This window comes from Aethalodelphis obliquidens, unplaced genomic scaffold (genome assembly GCF_003676395.1).
Source record: "Aethalodelphis obliquidens isolate GAN/ISIS:26980383/991018 unplaced genomic scaffold, ASM367639v1 scaffold29, whole genome shotgun sequence".
Taxonomy (NCBI): Eukaryota; Metazoa; Chordata; class Mammalia; order Artiodactyla; family Delphinidae; genus Aethalodelphis; species Aethalodelphis obliquidens.
In genome coordinates this window covers 11,498,584-11,519,306 of record NW_020837973.1, presented here as the reverse complement: position 1 = coordinate 11,519,306, position 20,723 = coordinate 11,498,584, and the positions used below count along the sequence as shown (strand labels likewise).

The 20,723-nt window shown below is 37.4% G+C and overlaps 1 protein-coding gene across 1 annotated transcript in view; it reads left to right on the top strand.

Moving 5' to 3' along the window:
- The window catches only part of DNAH5 (dynein axonemal heavy chain 5), a 202,004-nt gene that overhangs the window by 90,469 nt on the left and 90,812 nt on the right, over positions 1-20,723 (top strand). Inside the window, exons 41-49 of the mRNA XM_027125332.1 lie at positions 853-999; positions 3,527-3,768; positions 6,437-6,613; positions 7,048-7,249; positions 8,500-8,642; positions 9,525-9,659; positions 18,117-18,239; positions 18,432-18,645; positions 19,943-20,166. Coding sequence (XP_026981133.1) covers positions 853-999; positions 3,527-3,768; positions 6,437-6,613; positions 7,048-7,249; positions 8,500-8,642; positions 9,525-9,659; positions 18,117-18,239; positions 18,432-18,645; positions 19,943-20,166 — 1,607 coding nt within the window. The remainder of the gene's footprint in view (positions 1-852; positions 1,000-3,526; positions 3,769-6,436; positions 6,614-7,047; positions 7,250-8,499; positions 8,643-9,524; positions 9,660-18,116; positions 18,240-18,431; positions 18,646-19,942; positions 20,167-20,723) is intronic.

Genomic DNA, 20,723 nt, shown 5'->3' with positions numbered 1-20,723 from the left:
TTCTTTTTCAAGTTCTTTTCCCATTTAGGATATTACAGAATATTGAGCAGAGTTCCCTGTGCTATACAGTAGGTCCTTGCTGATTATCTATTTTACATATAGTAGTGTGTATATTTTAATCCCAAAGTCTTAACTTATCCCTCCCCACCCTTTCCCATTTGATAGCCATAAGTTTGTTTTCTATGTCTGTGAGTCTATTTCTGTTTTGTAAATAAGTTCTTCTGCACCATTTTTTTAGATTCCACATATAATATACTTTAAATCTTATTCTTCAATTTTTTACTTAGTAACTACCATCCCCTATGTACAGAATCCATCTTATTTAAGAATAGTTTTAGGGTTTGAAAGATTTGAATACCTTTTCTGAAGCTGACCACAGAAGAAAAATCCTTGATTTTTGTAACATTAGTTTAGCTGATTTTTTTCCAAATGAGTAAGACCATATCTCAGCAAATCAAAGCTGTTAATGGAGAGAATCAGGTGTCTTTAAGTGACATTTCAGATATAAAAGTTAATCTAATACGCCATAAACCAAAAGAGTTTTGAGCTGTGAAATTTGAAGAACTTCCATCCTACATTAATTCCTTCATCACTTCCAGCATGGTAGCATTTTCCCCCTTATGTAACATGCAACTTTCTTTTCCAGAAGATGAAAAGTGCTTTAGTCAATAAAATATAATGAGGGTAATTATGATAACTTGAAATGCAGTAAGACATGTATTTTCAATGTAATTTTGCATTTTTTCATGTTTTGAACACCTGCTGACAGTACACTGCAAATTGGTTCAATGTTGCCTAATGATGGCTCATTCTACATGGGAGTTGTTTAAAATTTGTATTTACTTGGTATAGATTGTGGAAAACCACACCGGGAAATGAGGATGAATCCCAAAGCGATTACGGCTCCACAGATGTTTGGTCGGCTTGACGTGGCAACGAATGATTGGACCGATGGGATATTTTCTACTCTTTGGAGGAAAACATTGAGGGCTAAGAAAGGTAGAAGAGGAATTACAAGTATAATTTTTGACATGTACTTCTAAATAACATCCTTTGTGGCTATTTAAAATTAGTAGAACAACTGTAGTCTCCATATTATATCTTATCCTAGACCAAGAACTCATAAATCAGTATGATATTTGTGAATGTTGAAATACTGAAATGACTGGTTAGTGTATTTAAAACACCCCCTCCCTTTTTTTTTGGTTACAAAGGGAATTATTTTCCTTTTGAAAAAAATATTTCTATATTCCTTTGAAAACTTAGGATAAAATAGTTAGAAAAAGCTGTTAAGGAACATTGATAGTACTGTATTCAAGTGATTTCATCATCACTGTTTTCACTGAAGCGTTAAAAAGTGGTACTCTTGTTTAAGTATGGCCTATTTTTAGAAAACCGATTCTCCTATAAAATCACAGGAGGAAATGGGCTTCTTTGGAAAGAAAATTGTGTATATCAAAAAATGAAGTCTAACAAATTATTCTGTTTTAGATGTACATGGGTGTTTTTTGTTTAAACACACTCCTTAAGGGCTAGTGGTTCACTCTGAATATTCTCTTACTTAGGGACTTGAGCCCAGTGGTCCCAGAAAATAAGCTCTGATGGAAGAGGTGATAGCAATTCTCCTCTCACTCCTGAATAAGTAAGAGAAAAGCACAGTGCAAGCAATTGCAGGGACAAATAAGAATATAGGAGGAGGACAAGACATTTGGCTTACTTCACGAGTCCACACTTCGGGCAACAGTGTTCTGTTGAAAAACGTTTAAAGTGGCACCACTGACGTTCTCTTTGAGAGAATGTGGCTGATCAACCCAACACCAATTGTTAAAAGAGAAAAGAAAGCGCTTCATTTCTAAAGCGTGCTCATATTAGAAACTGCTGTTGTTATACGGGGATAAAATAAAATTTTGTGTCTGATTTGTTCTAGTAATCCTGTGCAAACACAGATCCAGTAACCAAATGTTACCTTAAAGAATAGGTGCTTAGAGAGGTTTTTTCTTAAATCCTTTCTAGAAAGGCAACATATGCTTTTTCTTTCACAGGGACTCTGGTGATCAGATCATCATTTTACTTAAACTGCTAGTTGAATGAGCACGATTAGGAATTTCATAGTATTTGATTTGACTTAGAATATTCCACAGTTGTTAAATTAGAGATAAAAATTAGAACTGCAAACTTGGTCATGGTGTTGGTAAGTAAGAGTTAACTCGTGGTTAAGAAATTAAGAGTAACTATTAAACTGAACACCTAAATTTACAAGGGCGTTTCTGTTGGACATTCTATCGATTCTCAGTATAACCCTGCTCTCAGTAGCATCTGGCACAGTTAATCACTCTTATTCTATTTTTTTTTTTTTTTTTTTTGTTTTTTTTGCGGTATGCGGGCCTCTCACTGTTGTGGCCTCTCCCGTTGAGGAGCACAGGCTCCGGACGCACAGGCTCAGCGGCCACGGCTCACGGGCCCAGCTGCTCCATGGCATGTGGGATCTTCCCGGACCGGGGCACGAACCCGCGTCCCCTGCATCGGCAGGCGGACTCTCAACCACTGCGCCACCAGGGAAGCCCAATCACTCTTATTCTTGAAACTCTTCCACCACTTGACTTCAGGGATACCTTACTGGCTGACTCGCCTCCTACTTCTGTTTCACTGAAACTCAGCAGAAGGAGGAAGCAGTGGAGGAGACCCTACCAGAAGGCTAAACGTTGAAGTGCTTGTGTCCTCAGAGCTCTTGTCTCTATCTATACTTATGATCCAGAAGAAACTTACCCAGGCCATGGTTCTCAATGCCATCTCTAAGCTGATGGCTTCTACATTTTAATCTCTAGCCCTTGAATTCCCAACTCAACAGCTCTATGGGCTGTCTGTTGGACATCTCAGACTAAACGTGTGCAGACCAGAATGGATTCCGTGGCTCTGCCTTTCTGACATCACTCACATCCCTTTCCCCCTACCCTTCTTCTTTCTAAACAGGTTCGACTTCCCGCTGTTCCTGGAACATGATCACCCTAAGCTTGTACCCACTTCAGGACCTTTGCAACTACTGTTTCCACTGCCTGAAAAATTCTAGCTCTAGATCTTTACATCACTTCATTCTCCTCCAGAAATACTTCATTGACCACCTTATCTAAAATGCCTCACCCTCTTATCCTGCTGAATTTTTCTCATATATTTCTTTGCATATTGGTTTGATTGTCATGTCTACCCCTTAGAAAGTCAGCTCTGTGAAGGCAGGATGTTGTCTTTTTTATCACAATATCCCTTGAACTGTGCTGATACAGAGAAGGTGCTCAGGGAATATCTGTTCAATGAACTAATGACTTTTTCTTGATTATGGGCTTGAAACAACTGCTATATAAAGAACAGGAAGAGTCCTCTGTGACAAAATACGATAATCATTTAGATCAAAGCTTTATTTAAAAATTAATGAAAATGACATCAAATTATAGCACTTCTTCAAGCATAGTAGTTACGTATATATGCATATATGTGTGTGTATGCTTTTCTCCCTGCCCTTGGGATGTTCTAGGGGAGCATATCTGGATAGTTCTTGATGGGCCAGTAGATGCCATATGGATTGAAAATCTGAATTCTGTTTTGGATGATAACAAAACTCTAACCCTTGCCAATGGTGATCGGATTCCCATGGCTCCAAACTGCAAGATTGTTTTCGAACCTCATAACATTGACAATGCTTCGCCTGCTACTGTCTCAAGAAATGGGATGGTTTTCATGAGTTCTTCTGTCCTTGATTGGAGTCCTATTCTTGAGGTATGATTGGAATCTTTTTTTTTTTTTTGGTATAATTAAAGAGTGAAACAGATCCTTTAGCATTCTTTTAGAGTGTGCGCTGATTTTTCTGCAGACCTGTTGCTGTAATTGCATTTTAATGCTGATGTTTGTGGAAGATCCTTGAATGCTCTGGGACCTTCAGCCCAGGTTGTCCCTTACAGGTTTCTTCAGTGCTCAGGGTTCTTCAGTTCTAATAATTTTAGAACTGTGAATCACACCCCGTGGACTGGGGAATAATTGCAAGGCCTAGGTGAATCAATAATCCCACTAGAGACTTCTCTGGTGGTCCAGTGGTTAAGACTCTGAGCTCTCAATTCAGGGGGCCTGGGTTTGATCCCTGGTCAGGGAGCTAGATCCCATATGCCATAACTAAGAGCCCGCATGCCACAACTAAGACCCAGCGCAGCCAAGTAAATATTAAAAAAAACAATCCCACCAAACTGTGAGTGAATAAGGAAAATTTAATTGTATCACTTTGGGGATTCATGATATTTTAAAAAGGTACTCATTCAGTTGCTCGTGGATTCCCATGAATACAACTGTCTTAGAATATTAACTCGAAGAGACAATTTATTAAAATTCATATAAAGAATTTTTATGAGATTCAATAGTCATAACGTTAGTTTTAAGTTCACACTTGGAAATAATATTTCAGATAATATCTTTTCAATTCATGATAAGGTATATTATTTTATTACTACTAATGTATGTTAGAGTATGTTGATTATCATAAGATTATAATTGAATGCCTTGCATACTTAGATATTTTACTAAATAAGTATTATAGTGTAAGGCAGAATGCTTATTAGACAAGCCACCTGTAAAATCTTTTTTGACATTGTTGGTCAAATTATTATTTTTATTTACATAAGTTTTTCGGAGATAATTTTGATTGAAAACTTATGAATTCATATTTTAAATCAAGTAGATGAAGATGTGAAGAAGGAGGGGATTTTAAAGCAAAATGATACTGAAGTACAGTTTAAAATGTCATTGAAAATGCTTCTGAAGATTTCAGATTTCACAGTTAAATTATCCATCCTTTAAGAAGAATACAGAGCAAGAGTTCTCAACCTTGGCTTTGCAAGAATAATCACCAATGACAGTTCTTTAAAATACAGATGACTGGGCTTCCCTGGTGGCGCAGTGGTTGAGAGTCCGCCTGCCGATGCAGGGGACGCGGGTTCGTGCCCCGGTCCGGGAAGATCCCACGTGCTGCAGAGCGGCTGGGCCCATGAGCCATGGCCGCTGAGCCTGCACGTCTGGATCCTGTGCGCCGCGATAGGAGAGGCCACAACAGTGAGAGGCCCGCGTACTGCAAAAAAAAAAAAGAAAAAAAAATACAGATGACTGTGTCATACCTCAGTCTATCAATTTAGAATCTCTGAGGAGGAAGGTGCAGGAGTTATTGTGTTTAAAAATTTTTTTTTAAAAAGTACCACAATGCATTCAGCCTTGGTAACCACAGATGCAGCAAACTCCAAGTGAAAATGAATTTGTGATTTTCCCCCAAATACTTTAAATTCACAAAGGCTTTTAAACAATACTTTTACACTATTTGCTAATAAATATTTACAGTTTGCTATTTATGAAATGAACTTCTATTATATGAGAAGCTTCTATGAGCTTCTGTCCATGTTGAGGCTGAATAAGGCCTTTACCGCTAAGTTGCTTACAAATGGTTGGCAAGAAGAAAGACTCACAAGACTGGAGGTGTTTAGAGCAGGGCAGGGCAGCTCTGAGAGAACAACTAGAGGGCAGACCAATGGGGAAGTTGTGTTCATGGGACTCCACGAGCCTCTGTGAGCCACGCTGATTGCATAGCACCATCAGCTTGAAAGTGCTATGTTTCCTTTTTGTTGCTGTGCAATCATGTTGAATTCATGAAATGATGGATGATTGAGAATCAATATTTTATTGCTTCTGTTCAGAATCTCTAAGAATGACCCGATCTCTTGATGACTTTCCTCACCTGAAGAAAATATTGTGTTAAGTGATATTTTGTTATGAATCACATGTAGTTTCCTAAGATTGGGTTTCCAAATGACTAAATTCCCCATTTTCCTGAGTATTCTTTGATATTTTTTATACATTGGTTATTCATTAAATTAGAAGAAATAAAATTGTGATAAACCTTTGTTTCCTATTTTGAAAAATCTGGGGATGGATTTCCTTTGTTCATCTTTTATTCCTTTTTCTAAGTTATTTCCATGTATATGCCTCCTCATTTTCTCCTAGCATATTTTAATCAAGAGCCGAAAACTTTTCCCTCCATCTTGCTTCAAGACCTGAGCTTATGTGTAGTGTAGTAGCTGAATGTAGGGATGTTGGAATCAGACTCTGGGTTTGAATTTTGACACCTACCAGCTGTGGGATCCTGGTCATGTTGCTTAAACTCCTTGGGCCTTAGTTTCCTCATCTGTAAAAGGATAATAACAATTCCTACCTCACAGAGTTGTTTTGAGCATTAAATGAGGTAATACATGAAAGAATTTATATCAAGGTCTGGTACATCAGAAGTGCAGTATAATCATTAGATATTATTATTATCATTGTTAACCGATATTTAGAAAACTTTTGTCCAAAAATGGCCATTTTTCTGGTGTGCTAATAAATTCAATTAATGCATGCATCTGCAAACCAACAGGGTTTTCTTAAAACACGTTCGCCTCAAGAAGCTGAAATTCTTCGTCAACTGTACACCAAGTCATTTCCAGACCTGTATCACTTCAGTATTCAGAACTTAGAACACCAGATGGAGATGCTGGAGGCCTTTGTGATCATGCAAAGCATCAACATGCTTCAAGGCCTGATCCCTTCCAAGGTAAATCACTTAACTTTCTAGAACTCTCTCTCCTTTTAGCTGAGCCATACTGTGCAGGGTCTGTGATATTTGAACATGATTCTTAGAACCATGGAGAAGTGGGGAGGTTTCAAACATGGACACTGCATATTTTGTGTTTTTCTTTCATTTCTTTTTTCTGTTTGTTTTTTTCCACAAAGCAAACCACAGATTTGTGGATTAGGGGCAGGTTCTCAGTCGTCTAACAAGCATTCAAAATTTATTTTGGAGACCAGCTTGGTATTCCCAGAGATCAGTTCTGCATTTGTTCTCCAGTTTTATTCATCTTTCCCTCATTCTTGTTTTGGGGGAAAACTGTTATCCCTTTTAGAACTTTGCTATTTTCATTAAAATGTCAAAGCCAAGTTTTGGTTTGAGAATTAAGTAAGTAAAAGAAAAGTTTCTTTCGTGCTCAGGAACAAGGTGGGGAGGTCACGCCGGAGCACCTGGGGAGACTCTATGTCTTCTCCCTAATGTGGAGCGTCGGGGCAGTGCTGGAACAGGATGGCCGGCGCCGCATGGAACACTGGCTGTGCTCCCAGGAGAGGCTAGCCTTGGACCTGCCGCCTCTAGCAGGGCCTGACGACACCATGTTTGACTATTACGTCGCATCTGATGGTGAGCCCCTCTCTTCTATCCAACCATCACACGTGGGACCAGTTTTTTTCAAAATGGCTAATACTTACACTCTATTTATCTATCTACCTGTCATCTATCTATCATCTATCAATCTATCATCTAGCTAGCTAGCTAGCTATCATCTATATTTCTAAATGGTAATGAAAACTCTTGGCTGTAAAATTGAAATGGAAATGTTTATGTGCGTATGAGAGTCAATTGTTCCTTTTTCAAATATTTATTTCAATTGAGATCCAAATGCACATTTTCTTGTTAAATATATCGTGTACTGAACTTTTAATGAAATAAAAACAAATGAAAAAAAAATCACCAAATCAGATCCATTTCAGCCATTCATTCGATATAATCAGCAACTTATAAAAAAATGACAAAGTAGGTATATTTTTATGAAATAGGTGTGTATATCTATACATCTGTATCTATGCATGTATTGCAATACTTTAAGTTTATTTAAATGTGCATATATATATATAAAGTACATATATATACATATATGAAGTACAAATATACATAATATTTATATATGGCATCCTAGGATGTTTTATTTTTGGTTTTACAGTTAGGGAAGTACATAATGAAAAATGATTTTAGGTATATACGACTATCACTCTCCTGTATTTTTCTTTTTAATAAATTATTTATTCATTTGGCTGCACTGGGTCTTTGTTGCTGCGCGCGGGCTTTCTCTAGTTGCGGCAAGCGGGGCCTGCTCTTCGTTGCGGTGTGCGGGCTTCTCATTGCGGTGGCTTCTCTTGTTGTGGAGCACAGGCTCTAGGCGCGCGGGCTTCAGTAGTTGTGGTGCGCGGGCTCAGTAGTCATGGTGCATGGGCTAAGTTGCTCTGTGGCATGTGGGATCTTCCTGGACAGGGGATCAAACCTATGTCCCCTGCATTGGCAGGTGGATTCTTAACCACTGCGCCACGAGGGAAGTCCCCTGTCCTGTATTTCTATACACACTTTTTGTTTTTGAAAACCTACATGTTTAAAAAGAAAATTCCAAGATACTTCTTACTATTTCCTAATATTACCACTTTGGGAATAGTTTCTTGGGAAATTTTGAATCAGCGAACACATACTGAAATACTTAGATGTCTGAATTTAATGAATTTTACTTTGTGGGGAATTTTTGGAAGATGGCTTCATGAGATTCAAGGAAGTCTGCTCATAATAATTAGGAATTAAATTATTAATAGGAATAAGAAGATGTAAATGTTCTCTGTTCACCTCAGGTAAGTGGATGCACTGGAAGACGTGTACTGAGGAATATGTGTATCCATCTAATATCACCCCAGAATATGGCTCCATCCTGGTGCCAAATGTTGACAATGTGAGAACTGACTTCCTAATTAAAACCATCGCTAAACAGGGCAAGGTATGGCTCTTTCACTTTTATTAAAAGTACATATTTAAAAATGTCCCTTGAAAACATGAAGCATCTTGTGACCACCTAGAAGGGTGTGATAGGGAGGGTGGGAGGGAGATGCAAGAGGGAGGGGATATATGTATACATATAGCTGATTCACTTTGTTATACGGCAGAAACTAACACAACATTGTAAAGCAATTATACTCCTATCAAGATGTTAAAAAGAGAAAAAAGAAAACATGAAGCATGTTGCATTTATTTTAGAATGTTTTATGTTGCTGTTTAGAATAAATAAAAGTATTAGCCAAATTAATATACTTCTTTTATTATTCCTCAGTAACAATATTAAAGTTGAATAGCTTTAATTCATAATTAAGTAATGATTTTTCATATATTGAGAGAGAGTGAATTTTGACTTGTTTTTCTAAAGAGAAATCCTTCTCTTTTGATCATTATATTATTTTGCCATGGCTGCCATAACAAAATACCACAGGCTTGAACATTTCTTTCTGTACAGTTCTGGAGCCTTGAAATGCAAGATTAAGCTGTTGGTGGGTTTAGTTTTTTTGGAGCCCTTTCTCTCTCCTTGGCTTGCAGATGGCTGTCTTCTCACTGTGTCTTCCCATGGTCCTTGTGTGTGCATCTTTGTTTTTCTGTGTGTCAAAATGTCCTCTTCTTGTAAGGATGCCTGTTAGACTGAACAAGAGCCTACCTGAACGGCCTCATTTTTCATGTAATCATCCCTTTAAAGACCCTGTCTCCAAATGTAGTCACATTCTGCGGTACTGGGGGTTAGGGCTTCCACATATAAATTTTGTGGGGACACAATCCAGCCCATGACAATAATTTTATTGTATTTCTTGGATTTCTTTCTCAACTCCTATTTTAGGCTGTGCTGTTAATTGGTGAACAAGGAACAGCCAAAACGGTCATAATCAAGGGATTTATGTCAAAGTATGATCCTGAAAGCCACATGATCAAGAATCTGAACTTTTCTTCTGCAACCACCCCGCTGATGTTTCAGGTACTGGCTCACTGGTGCTGCTGGTTCAGCCCAGGTTTGTGATAAGCTTTGGAGGCTCAAATCTCATGCTGTTCTTCTGTACCCACTGAACTTCATGTGCACTTTCACAGCCATAGTAAATCCCCTACATACGTCTTCCATTATCTCTATTTTTCTGTTGCAATAGAATCTTCCCCTAGTTAGATGATAACATATAATCTTAAATTATGGAGAAATAAAAAGATTATATATGGTGTTAAAAGCCTCAACTCTGTTTAGAATATCTCTGTAGAAAAGCCTGTGAACATGCAAAATCCAAAATTGAAAGAAATATTTTTTATTCCCCACCTAAACCTACTTCTTCTCCCTACTGTCTGCTTTTCTGTGGGTGTTACTATTATTCTAGTCATTAGGATAGACACACTGGAGTCATCTTTGATGGTCTCTCTCTTGAGTCAAGGACTGCTAATATATCTAAGGAAATACTTTTCATGTTGTTTCCTTTTTCTCCCTTCCCCCTATCCACCTCTACATAATCTACTTCATGATTCCACAACAGGGTATTAGCATCAAAGAATCTTGAAGCTGGTCTTGCTTCAAGTCTGATCTTCTTCAAATCTAGTTTCTATTCTTTTTCCAATCTCTGGTTCCTATTTATCTTGTTGTTCACTGACTTAACATTCCACAGTGGCTCCTATTATCAATTGCAGCAAGGAATACAATCTTAGAATCTTAGCACATTAAAGATTTTGCTTATGGTATCATTGAGGAGGAACAGAGAACAACTCTCAAGTTTGCATGACTTTTGTCAATGAAACTGCCAAGATTGACCAGGGCTTGCAGTGGCTAACTGGTTCTTTTTCTCCTATTCCTAAATTATTTAAGAAACTGGAGAGTAAATCTTAAACTTCAGTCCATGCTTTAATTGTTTGCAAATAATCTATGATACCTTTATTAGAATGTTAATACATTAATAAAAGATACATTTTATAAATTGAAATGTATGAAAGGGTACATTTGAAAAGATACATATGAAAAAGAGTTAGGAAAAGGTACATTCATAAATTGAAAATGGAAGGGAAATTTTTAGGGGAATTCAACTCCAAAGAACTTCATTTTTGATTAACTTCGTTGTTCTTTAGTTGTTGGAATGAAAATATCAAAGAGCAATGAAAATTCTTGAGAACAAGGCTAAATCATGACTTTTTAATCACTTAATGTAATTGGTGACTACAGAGTGCCAAAAAACTAAGACCATTGATTAAGTTTCTAAATAAGACTGTCAAAACATTATGCTCCTCTGTTAGAGATGGAATTTCCAAAACTGGCTAGCCTTCTATCATTAATGAATATCATTTACACACTGTTGTGTTGGGAAGGTCTGGATCGAAGGTGAACCCCAGATTGCAGTGACTCAGCAGTGGTATTTTTGTGTTTGGGGAATTGCACACTAGATTATCCTAGGCTGGCAAGGTGCTAACATTATACATATTCCATTGATACTATTTTATATTTTTAAAAGTTTGTTTTACTTTTGGAGAACATCTCTTTAAAGGTTATAATATAACGTTGCTTGTGGATACAGATTGTTAAGCATTAAATCAAAGTGTGATTTTTTTTTTCATTATGTAAGGTAGCTACCTAGCTCTTCACATTTCTTGGGAGTGGATTGAATCTTTAGGGCTGTAGTGCAATTCTGACAGCAACCACCTGGAGTTAGTGCAGACTTCACAGGTGAAGGGCTCAGTCCCCACAAAACTTCTCTCACTTCAGAACCAGCCACAAGCTCAGGGGTTCCCAGGCTACCAACACTTCTGAACAATTGGCTGCAAACTGAAAGGTTTCTATGACCCTGTCAGTTTTGATAATTCACCAGAATGACTCACAGAATTTAGGAAAATGCTATGCTTATGATTATGGTTTTATTATAAAAGATATGAATTGGGATCAGCCCAAAGAAGATGCATAGGGCAAGGTCTGGGAGGGTCCCGAATGTGAACCTTCTTTGTCCTCAGGATGTATTACTCTCCATGCATATCTGTGTATATCAGCAACCAGGAAGCTCACCTGAGCCTCATGTCCAGAGTTTTTACTGAAGTTTTATTACATAGGCATGATTGGTTGGCCACATGATTGAAGTCAGTCTCCAAACCCCTTCCCCCTGGGAAGTCAGCTGATATCATGTGGTTTAAAGCCCTAACACTCTAATCGTAGTTTGGTCTTTCTGGCATGAGTGGTCTGAGGGACCCACAATGAATAACAAAGACGTTCTTATTATGCGGGAAATTCCAAGGGTTTAAAGGCTCCCTCCTAGGAACCAGGGACAAAGGCTAGCCAAATTCTTTAGTATATGGCAAGGAGTTGTCACGTATTTTTGCTAGTAACTCTTGGTGATATTTACCCCTCTCAGGTGGTAAAGACCTGTGCTTTATGTCTCTATAGCATGAAATACTTATTAATTTCCTAGAAAAAGGCACACGTAATCTAGAAAACATCCTGTTTATTAATATACAAATTCATAAACTGTGTAATAAATTTCTAGAAGCAGTACCATATCGAAGTATAATAAATTAGAAGAAGAAAAAAACAGGTTTTCATAACATGAACATCTGTATTCTTTAGGGTTCCATTATCTGATTCACAACTATTGATGTTTAACCCAAATCCTTCCTATCCTTCAGTAAGAAGTGGTCTCAACACTTCACTATTTCTTTTTCTGTTCAGAGGCATCACAGAATCATCTGGTCTGTTTAGTGCCTGTTTTGACTGCTAAGCATCAGGGCTTTCAATTAAGCTAGACTCATTAGTTTTAGAAAACTTCCAATTAGCCAAAGTGCTGTAATTAACTTTCTCACTATAATTTTCAGCCGTTCATGCTAAACAAGGGCTGATGGAACTGAGCATTTGTCTCTGTGTGTCCCATTTATTTGGATCCAAACCAAATTGAAATCGTAGATGAGAAGATAGATACCGTCCATCCCTCCCGTGTTGCCATGATGGCACATGTGTCAAGGACACACATCTGTTACTTGACAGGTTGTTTTCATCTGAACTTCCTTTGTTTTTACCATGGTGTCACTTTCACATCTTTTATCAGCAGGAGGACAGACTCTATGTCCCTCTTTTCCTGAGACTGTCCAGTTAACTTCTGTTGTCTCAGATGAATAATGAATAGCATCCCTGTTACTATCCAAAGTATGAAGTTTGGACCAAAATTATATGGTCACCCTCTTTTTGGCTAAGGAAATTTCAGTTAGTCTTTTAAGAGAGATGATTTTTTTTTTCAAAACAAATATTGTTTTAATTTTTTTATTTTTGAAAGTAATTCACACGTACCTTTAAAAATGTAAACAATACAGAAAATAAGACAAAAAAGAAAATTTCTTAAGAGAATTTCTGAAAAGATTTCTCTGTTCTAAAAATAATCTCGAAGTATTCCGAGTGCAACAATCGTCTTACAAATGTTTGTGTAGCAATAGGTTTTGTTTTTTAAAAATGACAATTGTAGAGCTTGGAAGGAAATTCCACATTTTTTCCTAGACTCAGAACCACTTTTCCTAATGAAATCTTATGTAGAAGACTAATCTATCAAACAGGTAACAAGGGATTTGCTTTGATGGAATTGGAGCTGGCCTCCTGAAATCCCTTCCAACCTCCTTCTTGCTTCCTGTAGGGGCCCGTGTGATTGAAGAAAATCCTTTCTATGCTTCAGAGCATAGCCTGAAGACCAGTTTCCAGAGGAGACTCTTAAGATATAATATGTGAAAGTATTTTTTTATGGTAAAAAGCTCTCTAAAAATGTCAGGTTTCACTGTTAATATTAACACACTCAGGTTGAGGAAGATTGAAATACTCATTTGAGTTCCCAGATAGTTAGTTGGTGGCAGAACCTGGGTGAGAAACCAAGTTCCCATGTCTTCCACTGTGCTTTTCCAGTTCACCCATCTGATCCTTCCAATGACTTTTCTTTATTCCTATTAATATTAAAATGGCTGATTTATCACAGTGCATTTTTAAATTTTTATCTTTTAGTTATATATTATTATATTTTGATGTTATTTTTGGTGTAATTTTACTTTTTGTAATATGCTATTGAGAATTTTAAACTTTACTAATATAAGCCTGTTTTCATTTGGTTTTGATGAGTTACAATAAAATGGAAAGGTAGATTTCTTAATAAAAAGCATAAGCTCTCCATTTTTATCTTTTAGCTAAATAGCAGATACATGGAAGCCTAAACTTAAGTATATTTTATATTTCAGTTTGATTGGATGTAATATGTATGAAAAATGATTTAAGTGCTGATATATAGAGATACCTATAGTAATAAAAAATATCTTTCATTTTTATGATGCATTAAATTCACTAAGTGCCTTCACATGTATTATATCATTTATGGATAATATTCTGTTGTGTGTATACACACATGTACATGATTTATGTATCTCTATATACATTCCCACTTTTGAGCTGTGGTTCAGTGACTTATGTGGTTTAAAATGACTTATAAGTCATAAAGCTAATAAGTGGGGGAAGTAGCCGTTTAACCCCTTTTTTTCTAACTTTAAACCCAGTCAGAGCTATTGCATAAGGCCATTGCAGTTTACGCACATTTTGTGTTATGTCCCATTCACAGAGACAATAATGTGAATAGTGAACCCAAGAACTGGGCAGTGCACAACCTCCTCAACTGTACCTGTTCCTCCCCCTGGCTGGGGAAACAGACATGTGTACAATCAAGTATAGCTGATGTGATAAGTGCTACTTATGGAGTAATCTAAGTACCCTGGAGCCCAGAGGAGGAGGGGATTCATTTCGTTAGGGAATTACAGGACAAAATGTAATGAAAGAGTTGACCATTACTTGGGGGAATTTAATATTTATATAATGTTAATAATTTAGGGATTACAGAGGCTGAATTGTCTATTAAGAGACTAATTCAGAAAATTGAATTGCCCTAGTTTTAGAGCTTTTCATTTGGAATGAAGAAGAGTAGCGTAGAATGGCTTTCCTCAACCCCATTCCTAAGTCTATCTGGATGACTAACCATCTGTTTTTTATGTCTAAAATGTCACTGTCACAGCTGGGGTTCGCTCTAGTATCCCATGTATGTGTGAGCTAGACAGACAATGAGGTCAGAAAGTTGTTTAGGTGCCATAGATTGGTTCAGATGATGTCATGCTGACTACCATTCTCCTATTTCAGAGTCAAGTTATTGTCTATTCTCAGAGAACAGCATACTACCCTTAGTCCAGGCCCTTGCTAGAGATTTCAACTCTTTACCAATAAGCTGGGTTGAGAGAAGTGACTTTTATGGAAGATCATTTATCTAAGTCAATATTTCACAAATTGTGTTTGGGTACTACTAATGCTGAGAGATTTCTGGCTCAGAAATGGCTATGTTAGGAATATGTAAATAAGGATCTCTTAATGAACACTGTAAATCAGTCTGAGAGGAGCATCATTTTATTGTTTTATTGTTAACTGACTATGAACGAATGAAGACCGTGATGGGCCGGAACCAAGAGCCTGAAAAGGAATGTTTAGAAATGAGACTGGAAGGTGAGCAGGGAGCATCATGGTGTTCCTTGTAAGTCATTAATAAGGAACCACTGGAATACTAAGCAGGATTACATCAGCACTCAGCAAGTTCATTCTGGCTGCAGATGGAAGAGAGAGGGCTGTACTCAGAGAGACTTGAGAGGAGATGGTTACAGTAATTCCTCCAGAGAGAGGTTGACGTGGACCAAGATAGTAAGAGTGGGAATGGAAAGAGCACAAGAATGTGTTCAAATTGTGGTTGAGAAGCAGAACAGACAGGACTCGTTTTTGGTTGAGTGGATATTGTTGGAGGAGAGGGATGGGAGAGAGAGAAAAAAAGTTAGAGATGACTCCCAAGTTTCTTGTCTTTATTGATCTATGTATCAAATATTTACAGATAAATATTTTGTACCAGACACCTTTCTAGACACTGAGGAGCACGTGATGAACAAGATAAACAAGGTGCCTGCCTCCCTTGCATTCTAGTGGGAGAGACAGACAATAATCAAGTCAATGAATATACCTATTTGGTTTTATTAACTGGACTATGGTTTATATCACCAAAAAGATGGATGAGGTGGGACAGTAGATCAAGGAGACCAGGGAGAAGGTGGCTGGCAGAATACTACAAAGATGATAAATTATTCTTTAAACTGATTTCTTTGGGGAGACAGAAGAGTCTAGACAAAATTGTAAATCACACAATATAGACATTGTATATGACTTATAAAGAAGTTTCCAGGCCTGACTGGAGGCAGGGAGGGCAATTTAAAACGTTGTGACATTAATCCATATGAGAAAGACAACTAACTGATCAAGGGCATATCATTTTTCAGAGAGGATGAGATACATTAAAAAGCAGTATTTGAATTGCAATAGGCCTTATCGATGTTGGATGTGGGAATGCTTGGTTGAGATTTAGGTAGTTGGTGCTAGCCCTGAGATGAGCACCTAGGAGCGGGTGCAGATTTTGTGATGCGGCAGAGATGTCTGCGTTTGGATATGTTGGTTCTGTGATGCGATGGATCATCTAAGTGGGGAAGTCCAGTTGGAGACACTAGTCCAAGTATATGGTTTTCCTAAATATTCCCAAACACATAGATCTGTGATGGAGGAGAACATGAAGTTACTGTGTTTCAGGCTTTTGGGAGATCTTATCCAACACCCCAGTTCATTCGGTAACTATTTAATGGCCAGCAGTTATGAACACAGGAAGAAGTCTCAGCTTCTAGGTTCACAAGCTATTTAATTTTTCTCCCTCCTTTGTTTTTATCAACTTAGCTTTTTAATTATATATATATATATATATATATAAAAGTAATAATTTTATATATTAAAATGAATTCCTTCTAGTAATTTCCTGCTATTTCAAAGAAATTAGGGTCATAATGAAGGGGAAGAAAGTGCAGGTATGTGGCTATTACTCCATATTATTTCACCTGTTCCACCTATGGCTTTTAGCTCTTAGAAGGCCCCCCCAAGACATAAAATCTTCATGTGCCTATGAGTTCTCATTAACAGATAAGGGAATATCTGGAAGGCTCTAGTTTGCCATAGGGGGTTGTCAAGAGATTATTAATTGCTTTATCCATTTAAATTCATTGAGGAGAGCTAAATTTAGCCTAGTACATTACTTTAAACAGTTTTCTTTTATGTCAGGGGAATATGAAATTCTTGCCATTGTACTGTTGTCATGGGAAATTTGTGTGATATGTTTATATATCTTTCTATTTTAAAATGGTGAAAAATGTTCACATCTTTTGCTATTGTTCATTAAAATGATGACAGAAAATTACAATTTGAAATTACCAAACTGGGGGAATTTTCAAGGACAGATGTATAGATTTTTGTTTATATCTTGGCCTTATTTCTTGGTTGTATCTTGAAGGGTTATTAATGTCATTTTAACTGGTTTGCTCTTCATGAAATAAGGAAACTTTTTTGGATAGGATGAGAATGCATTTTATCTCAGTACACCTCCACTTTCTCTTATATTTTATACATTATCTTTAGCATGACTTAAATCATGAATCAGTGGGAATAAAATGAGGTCTTTAAGGTTGAGTTTCTGGAGCATGAGAAGTGTGAGCCCTTTCTGTTTTCTTTGCAGTGCTGGCTCTGCTTACTCAGTACATATATTCTGAACAACTGATTGATTTCCAAACTACACTCTATGACCATGGAAATGTTAATACTGTAGTCAGTAGTCTGGGGTTCTTCCCTCATGTCCCCATTACTCCTTCCAACACCCCTTCTGTCAGTTTTAGTATTCCTCTCCACATTGCTAGGGCATTTTTTTATAGAGCACAGTGCAGTTTCCTCCTGTACCACCAAAGCTCAGAATGTATTGGATAGAAAAGAGGGGGCATTGTCCTCCACTTTGTGAAGGGGAAGAGAAGTGATTCAGTGTGATTGCATCTGCCCAAAGCAGACTGTGTCAGGCTACAGAAGCCAGCTGGCAGATTTCTCAACAAAGAGAGAACAATCTTCAGATTATGGCCGCCTGTGGAGCTCAGAACAAGACCTGAGAAGCCTCTTGGACAGTAGCCCTGTTTAGCTTTGTCTATGATTATAAGGAAACTTGGAGGAGGGCTGGACCTTTGAATAATGGGGGTTAGGGTTATATTATATTGTCACCAACGTGGGCACAATAAGACAAAACTAAGTCTGTAGAAATAAACAGAAGAGTCTCATCCCATTCAAGATTTACATTGATCAGAATTTTCTTTACTCCTAAATTAAACCAGATTTTCAAAGGTTATAAACGTTATGCAAGAAAAGTTAGGTACCTCATGCCCTGCTTTCCAGAATTAAGGGACATTTTTGGTTTTTTTCTGAGTAATTTCTGTCATTTCAAAGTTTCCTGGATTTTTAAAATAATTAACCATGTCAGGGGATATTTTCACAGATGTTCCTGTTGACTTTTCTATTTAACAGAGGACAATAGAGAGCTATGTGGATAAACGCATGGGCACAACATATGGCCCTCCAGCAGGAAAGAAGATGACTGTTTTTATTGATGATGTGAATATGCCAATAATCAATGAGTGGGGAGACCAGGTATATCAATCCTATTGTGCACTTTATTTGCCTAATTCCTCATTGATTTATTTTTTGATGAGTAAATATTTTTTACTTTTTCAACTTGCAATTCCTAAATTCCAATAAGGTCCATTATTTGGAAACACTCAAAGAGTTAGGTCCTGGGATATAAAGGAATGACATTTTAATTCTAAAAGTTGTCTTTCTTAGGTTACTAATGAGATAGTACGACAGCTGATGGAACAGAATGGATTTTATAACCTAGAGAAGCCTGGGGAGTTTACCAGCATTGTGGACATACAGTTTTTAGCAGCTATGATCCATCCTGGGGGCGGACGCAATGATATACCCCAAAGGCTCAAGAGGCAGTTCTCTATATTTAACTGCACGTTGCCCTCTGATGCTTCTGTGGACAAGATCTTTGGTAAAGTGAATGTCAGTGGGGCATGGGAGGGAAGAATCCCTGCTTGGGTTCCAGTGAGAATATATCCACCTAGAGGTCAACACAGAAAGAGCATTGGGTGGTTCCTTAGTCTATGGGCTTCATCACTCTCAAGCAGTGTATTTTGTTTATATAAAGATTTACTTTATTATGTATGTACTGAGTTGAGTGCTAAGTAGATTTTTTCTGCCTATGTATTTCTTTAAGAAACTGTCGCTAGCTTCTTAAGGCAGAAGGTTAAACATTAAATGGTCTTAGACACGATGAGATGCTTTCCTCGTGGGTATACATATTTGAGGTCTGCATTGATATAATGCCATACCAAAAGTTTATGTAGCTGATACCTAACCAACCCATATAATGATTTTGGCCAAAGAAATAATATTGCACAGAGTGGAGATTAGCCAGAGTCTGATCCTCAGAGTAATTAATAGGGTTGTAATAAATTACTGATTGATTACATATGCAGCGTTTCAGAGATAAATTCACCCAAGAAACACTAGCGCAATCGATAACCATAATTATTTAACTGAGAAATGAAAATGAGTTTAGAAACTGATTATGGAATCACTCTTTTCAGAAAAAGTGTAAAGTTATGCATGTATTCGTGTTAGGTACTAATTTACCATTTCTGAAATTGCAACTGAGAAAAAACTAACTAAGATTACCCTAATAAATTTCTGGCAGACTAAGAATGTCTTCTTAGTGCCCTAGGGTAGTGGAGTATGGCAGTATCTGCCTTCAATCACAGTGGTGGGCAAAGGTTTGGAAACCAAATGACATGGGAATTATCTAAACTTGGGAGAAGTAAAATAGACTAGAAGGAATGACTATTATTGCTTTTAATTATTCTTTTTTGCCTGGAAAATTTTACCTGTAAAGTAACTTAAAATATTTTATAATGCATGGAAAGGCAACAAAAAAAAATGGAGAAATCTTAGCGGATTCACGAAACCTCCCTTTTTTTATCTTTTTCTAAGGCACCTTTATATATTCATCATTGTTACCCATTTAATAATACTGAATCAGTTCAGCTAGAGTTTTCAGTAGTATTTCTTAGTCAACTTTTCAGTATTTGAATGCTAACTTGCTTGTAACTATACCTACTTGGTAGGTTTAAAAAAACCCCAAAGAACATTAATTAATAGAAATTTCTTTAATATGTGGTTAACTATTAAAATGTTTAATTATTTTTGTACTCTGCATTATAATGTTTTTCATTTTCATTTAGGTGATCTGAACTGTCAGTCAAAATGTTATGACTTTTTTCCCCTTTCAGGTGTGATTGGGATAGGATACTACTGTACCCAAAGGGGCTTCTCAGAAGAAGTGAGAGATTCAGTGACGAAACTGGTTCCCCTGACACGCCGACTGTGGCAGATGACTAAGATTCAAATGCTCCCTACCCCTGCAAAATTCCATTATATTTTTAACCTTCGAGATCTTTCTAGGATCTGGCAGGGAATGTTGAACACTACTTCAGAGGTTATCAAGGAACCAGATGTAAGTGATACACAAGAGAGTAAAACAAGTAACTTTGTTATTTATTATAAACTCTAAATATTCTTAGTAATGCAATTTTTAGTGGCATTATGAAAATATTTTGGGATGTTTTAGCATGGATATTTTTTTCTTTGCTGCTTTTCACGAACATAAATAAGGGAAAAGTATGCCAAAATATTTCTCTTTAAAAGTTTCAATTAGGACTTCCCTGGTGGCACAGTGGTTAAGAATCCGCCTGCCAATGCAGGTAACACGGGTTCGAGCCCTGGTCAGGGAAGATCCCACATGCAGCGGAGCAACTAAGCCCGTGCGCCACAGCTACTGAGCCTGCGCTCTAGAGCCCGTGAGACACAACTACTGAGCCTGTGTGCTGCAACTACTGAACCCCGCGCGCCTAGAGCCCGTGCTCCGCAACAAGAGAAGCCACCGCAATGAGAAACCTGTGCACCATAGCAAAGAGTAGGCCCCGCTCGCTGCCAACTAGAGAAAGCCCGCGCACAGCAACAAAGACCCAATGCAGCCAAAAATAAAAAATACATAAATAAATACATAAATTT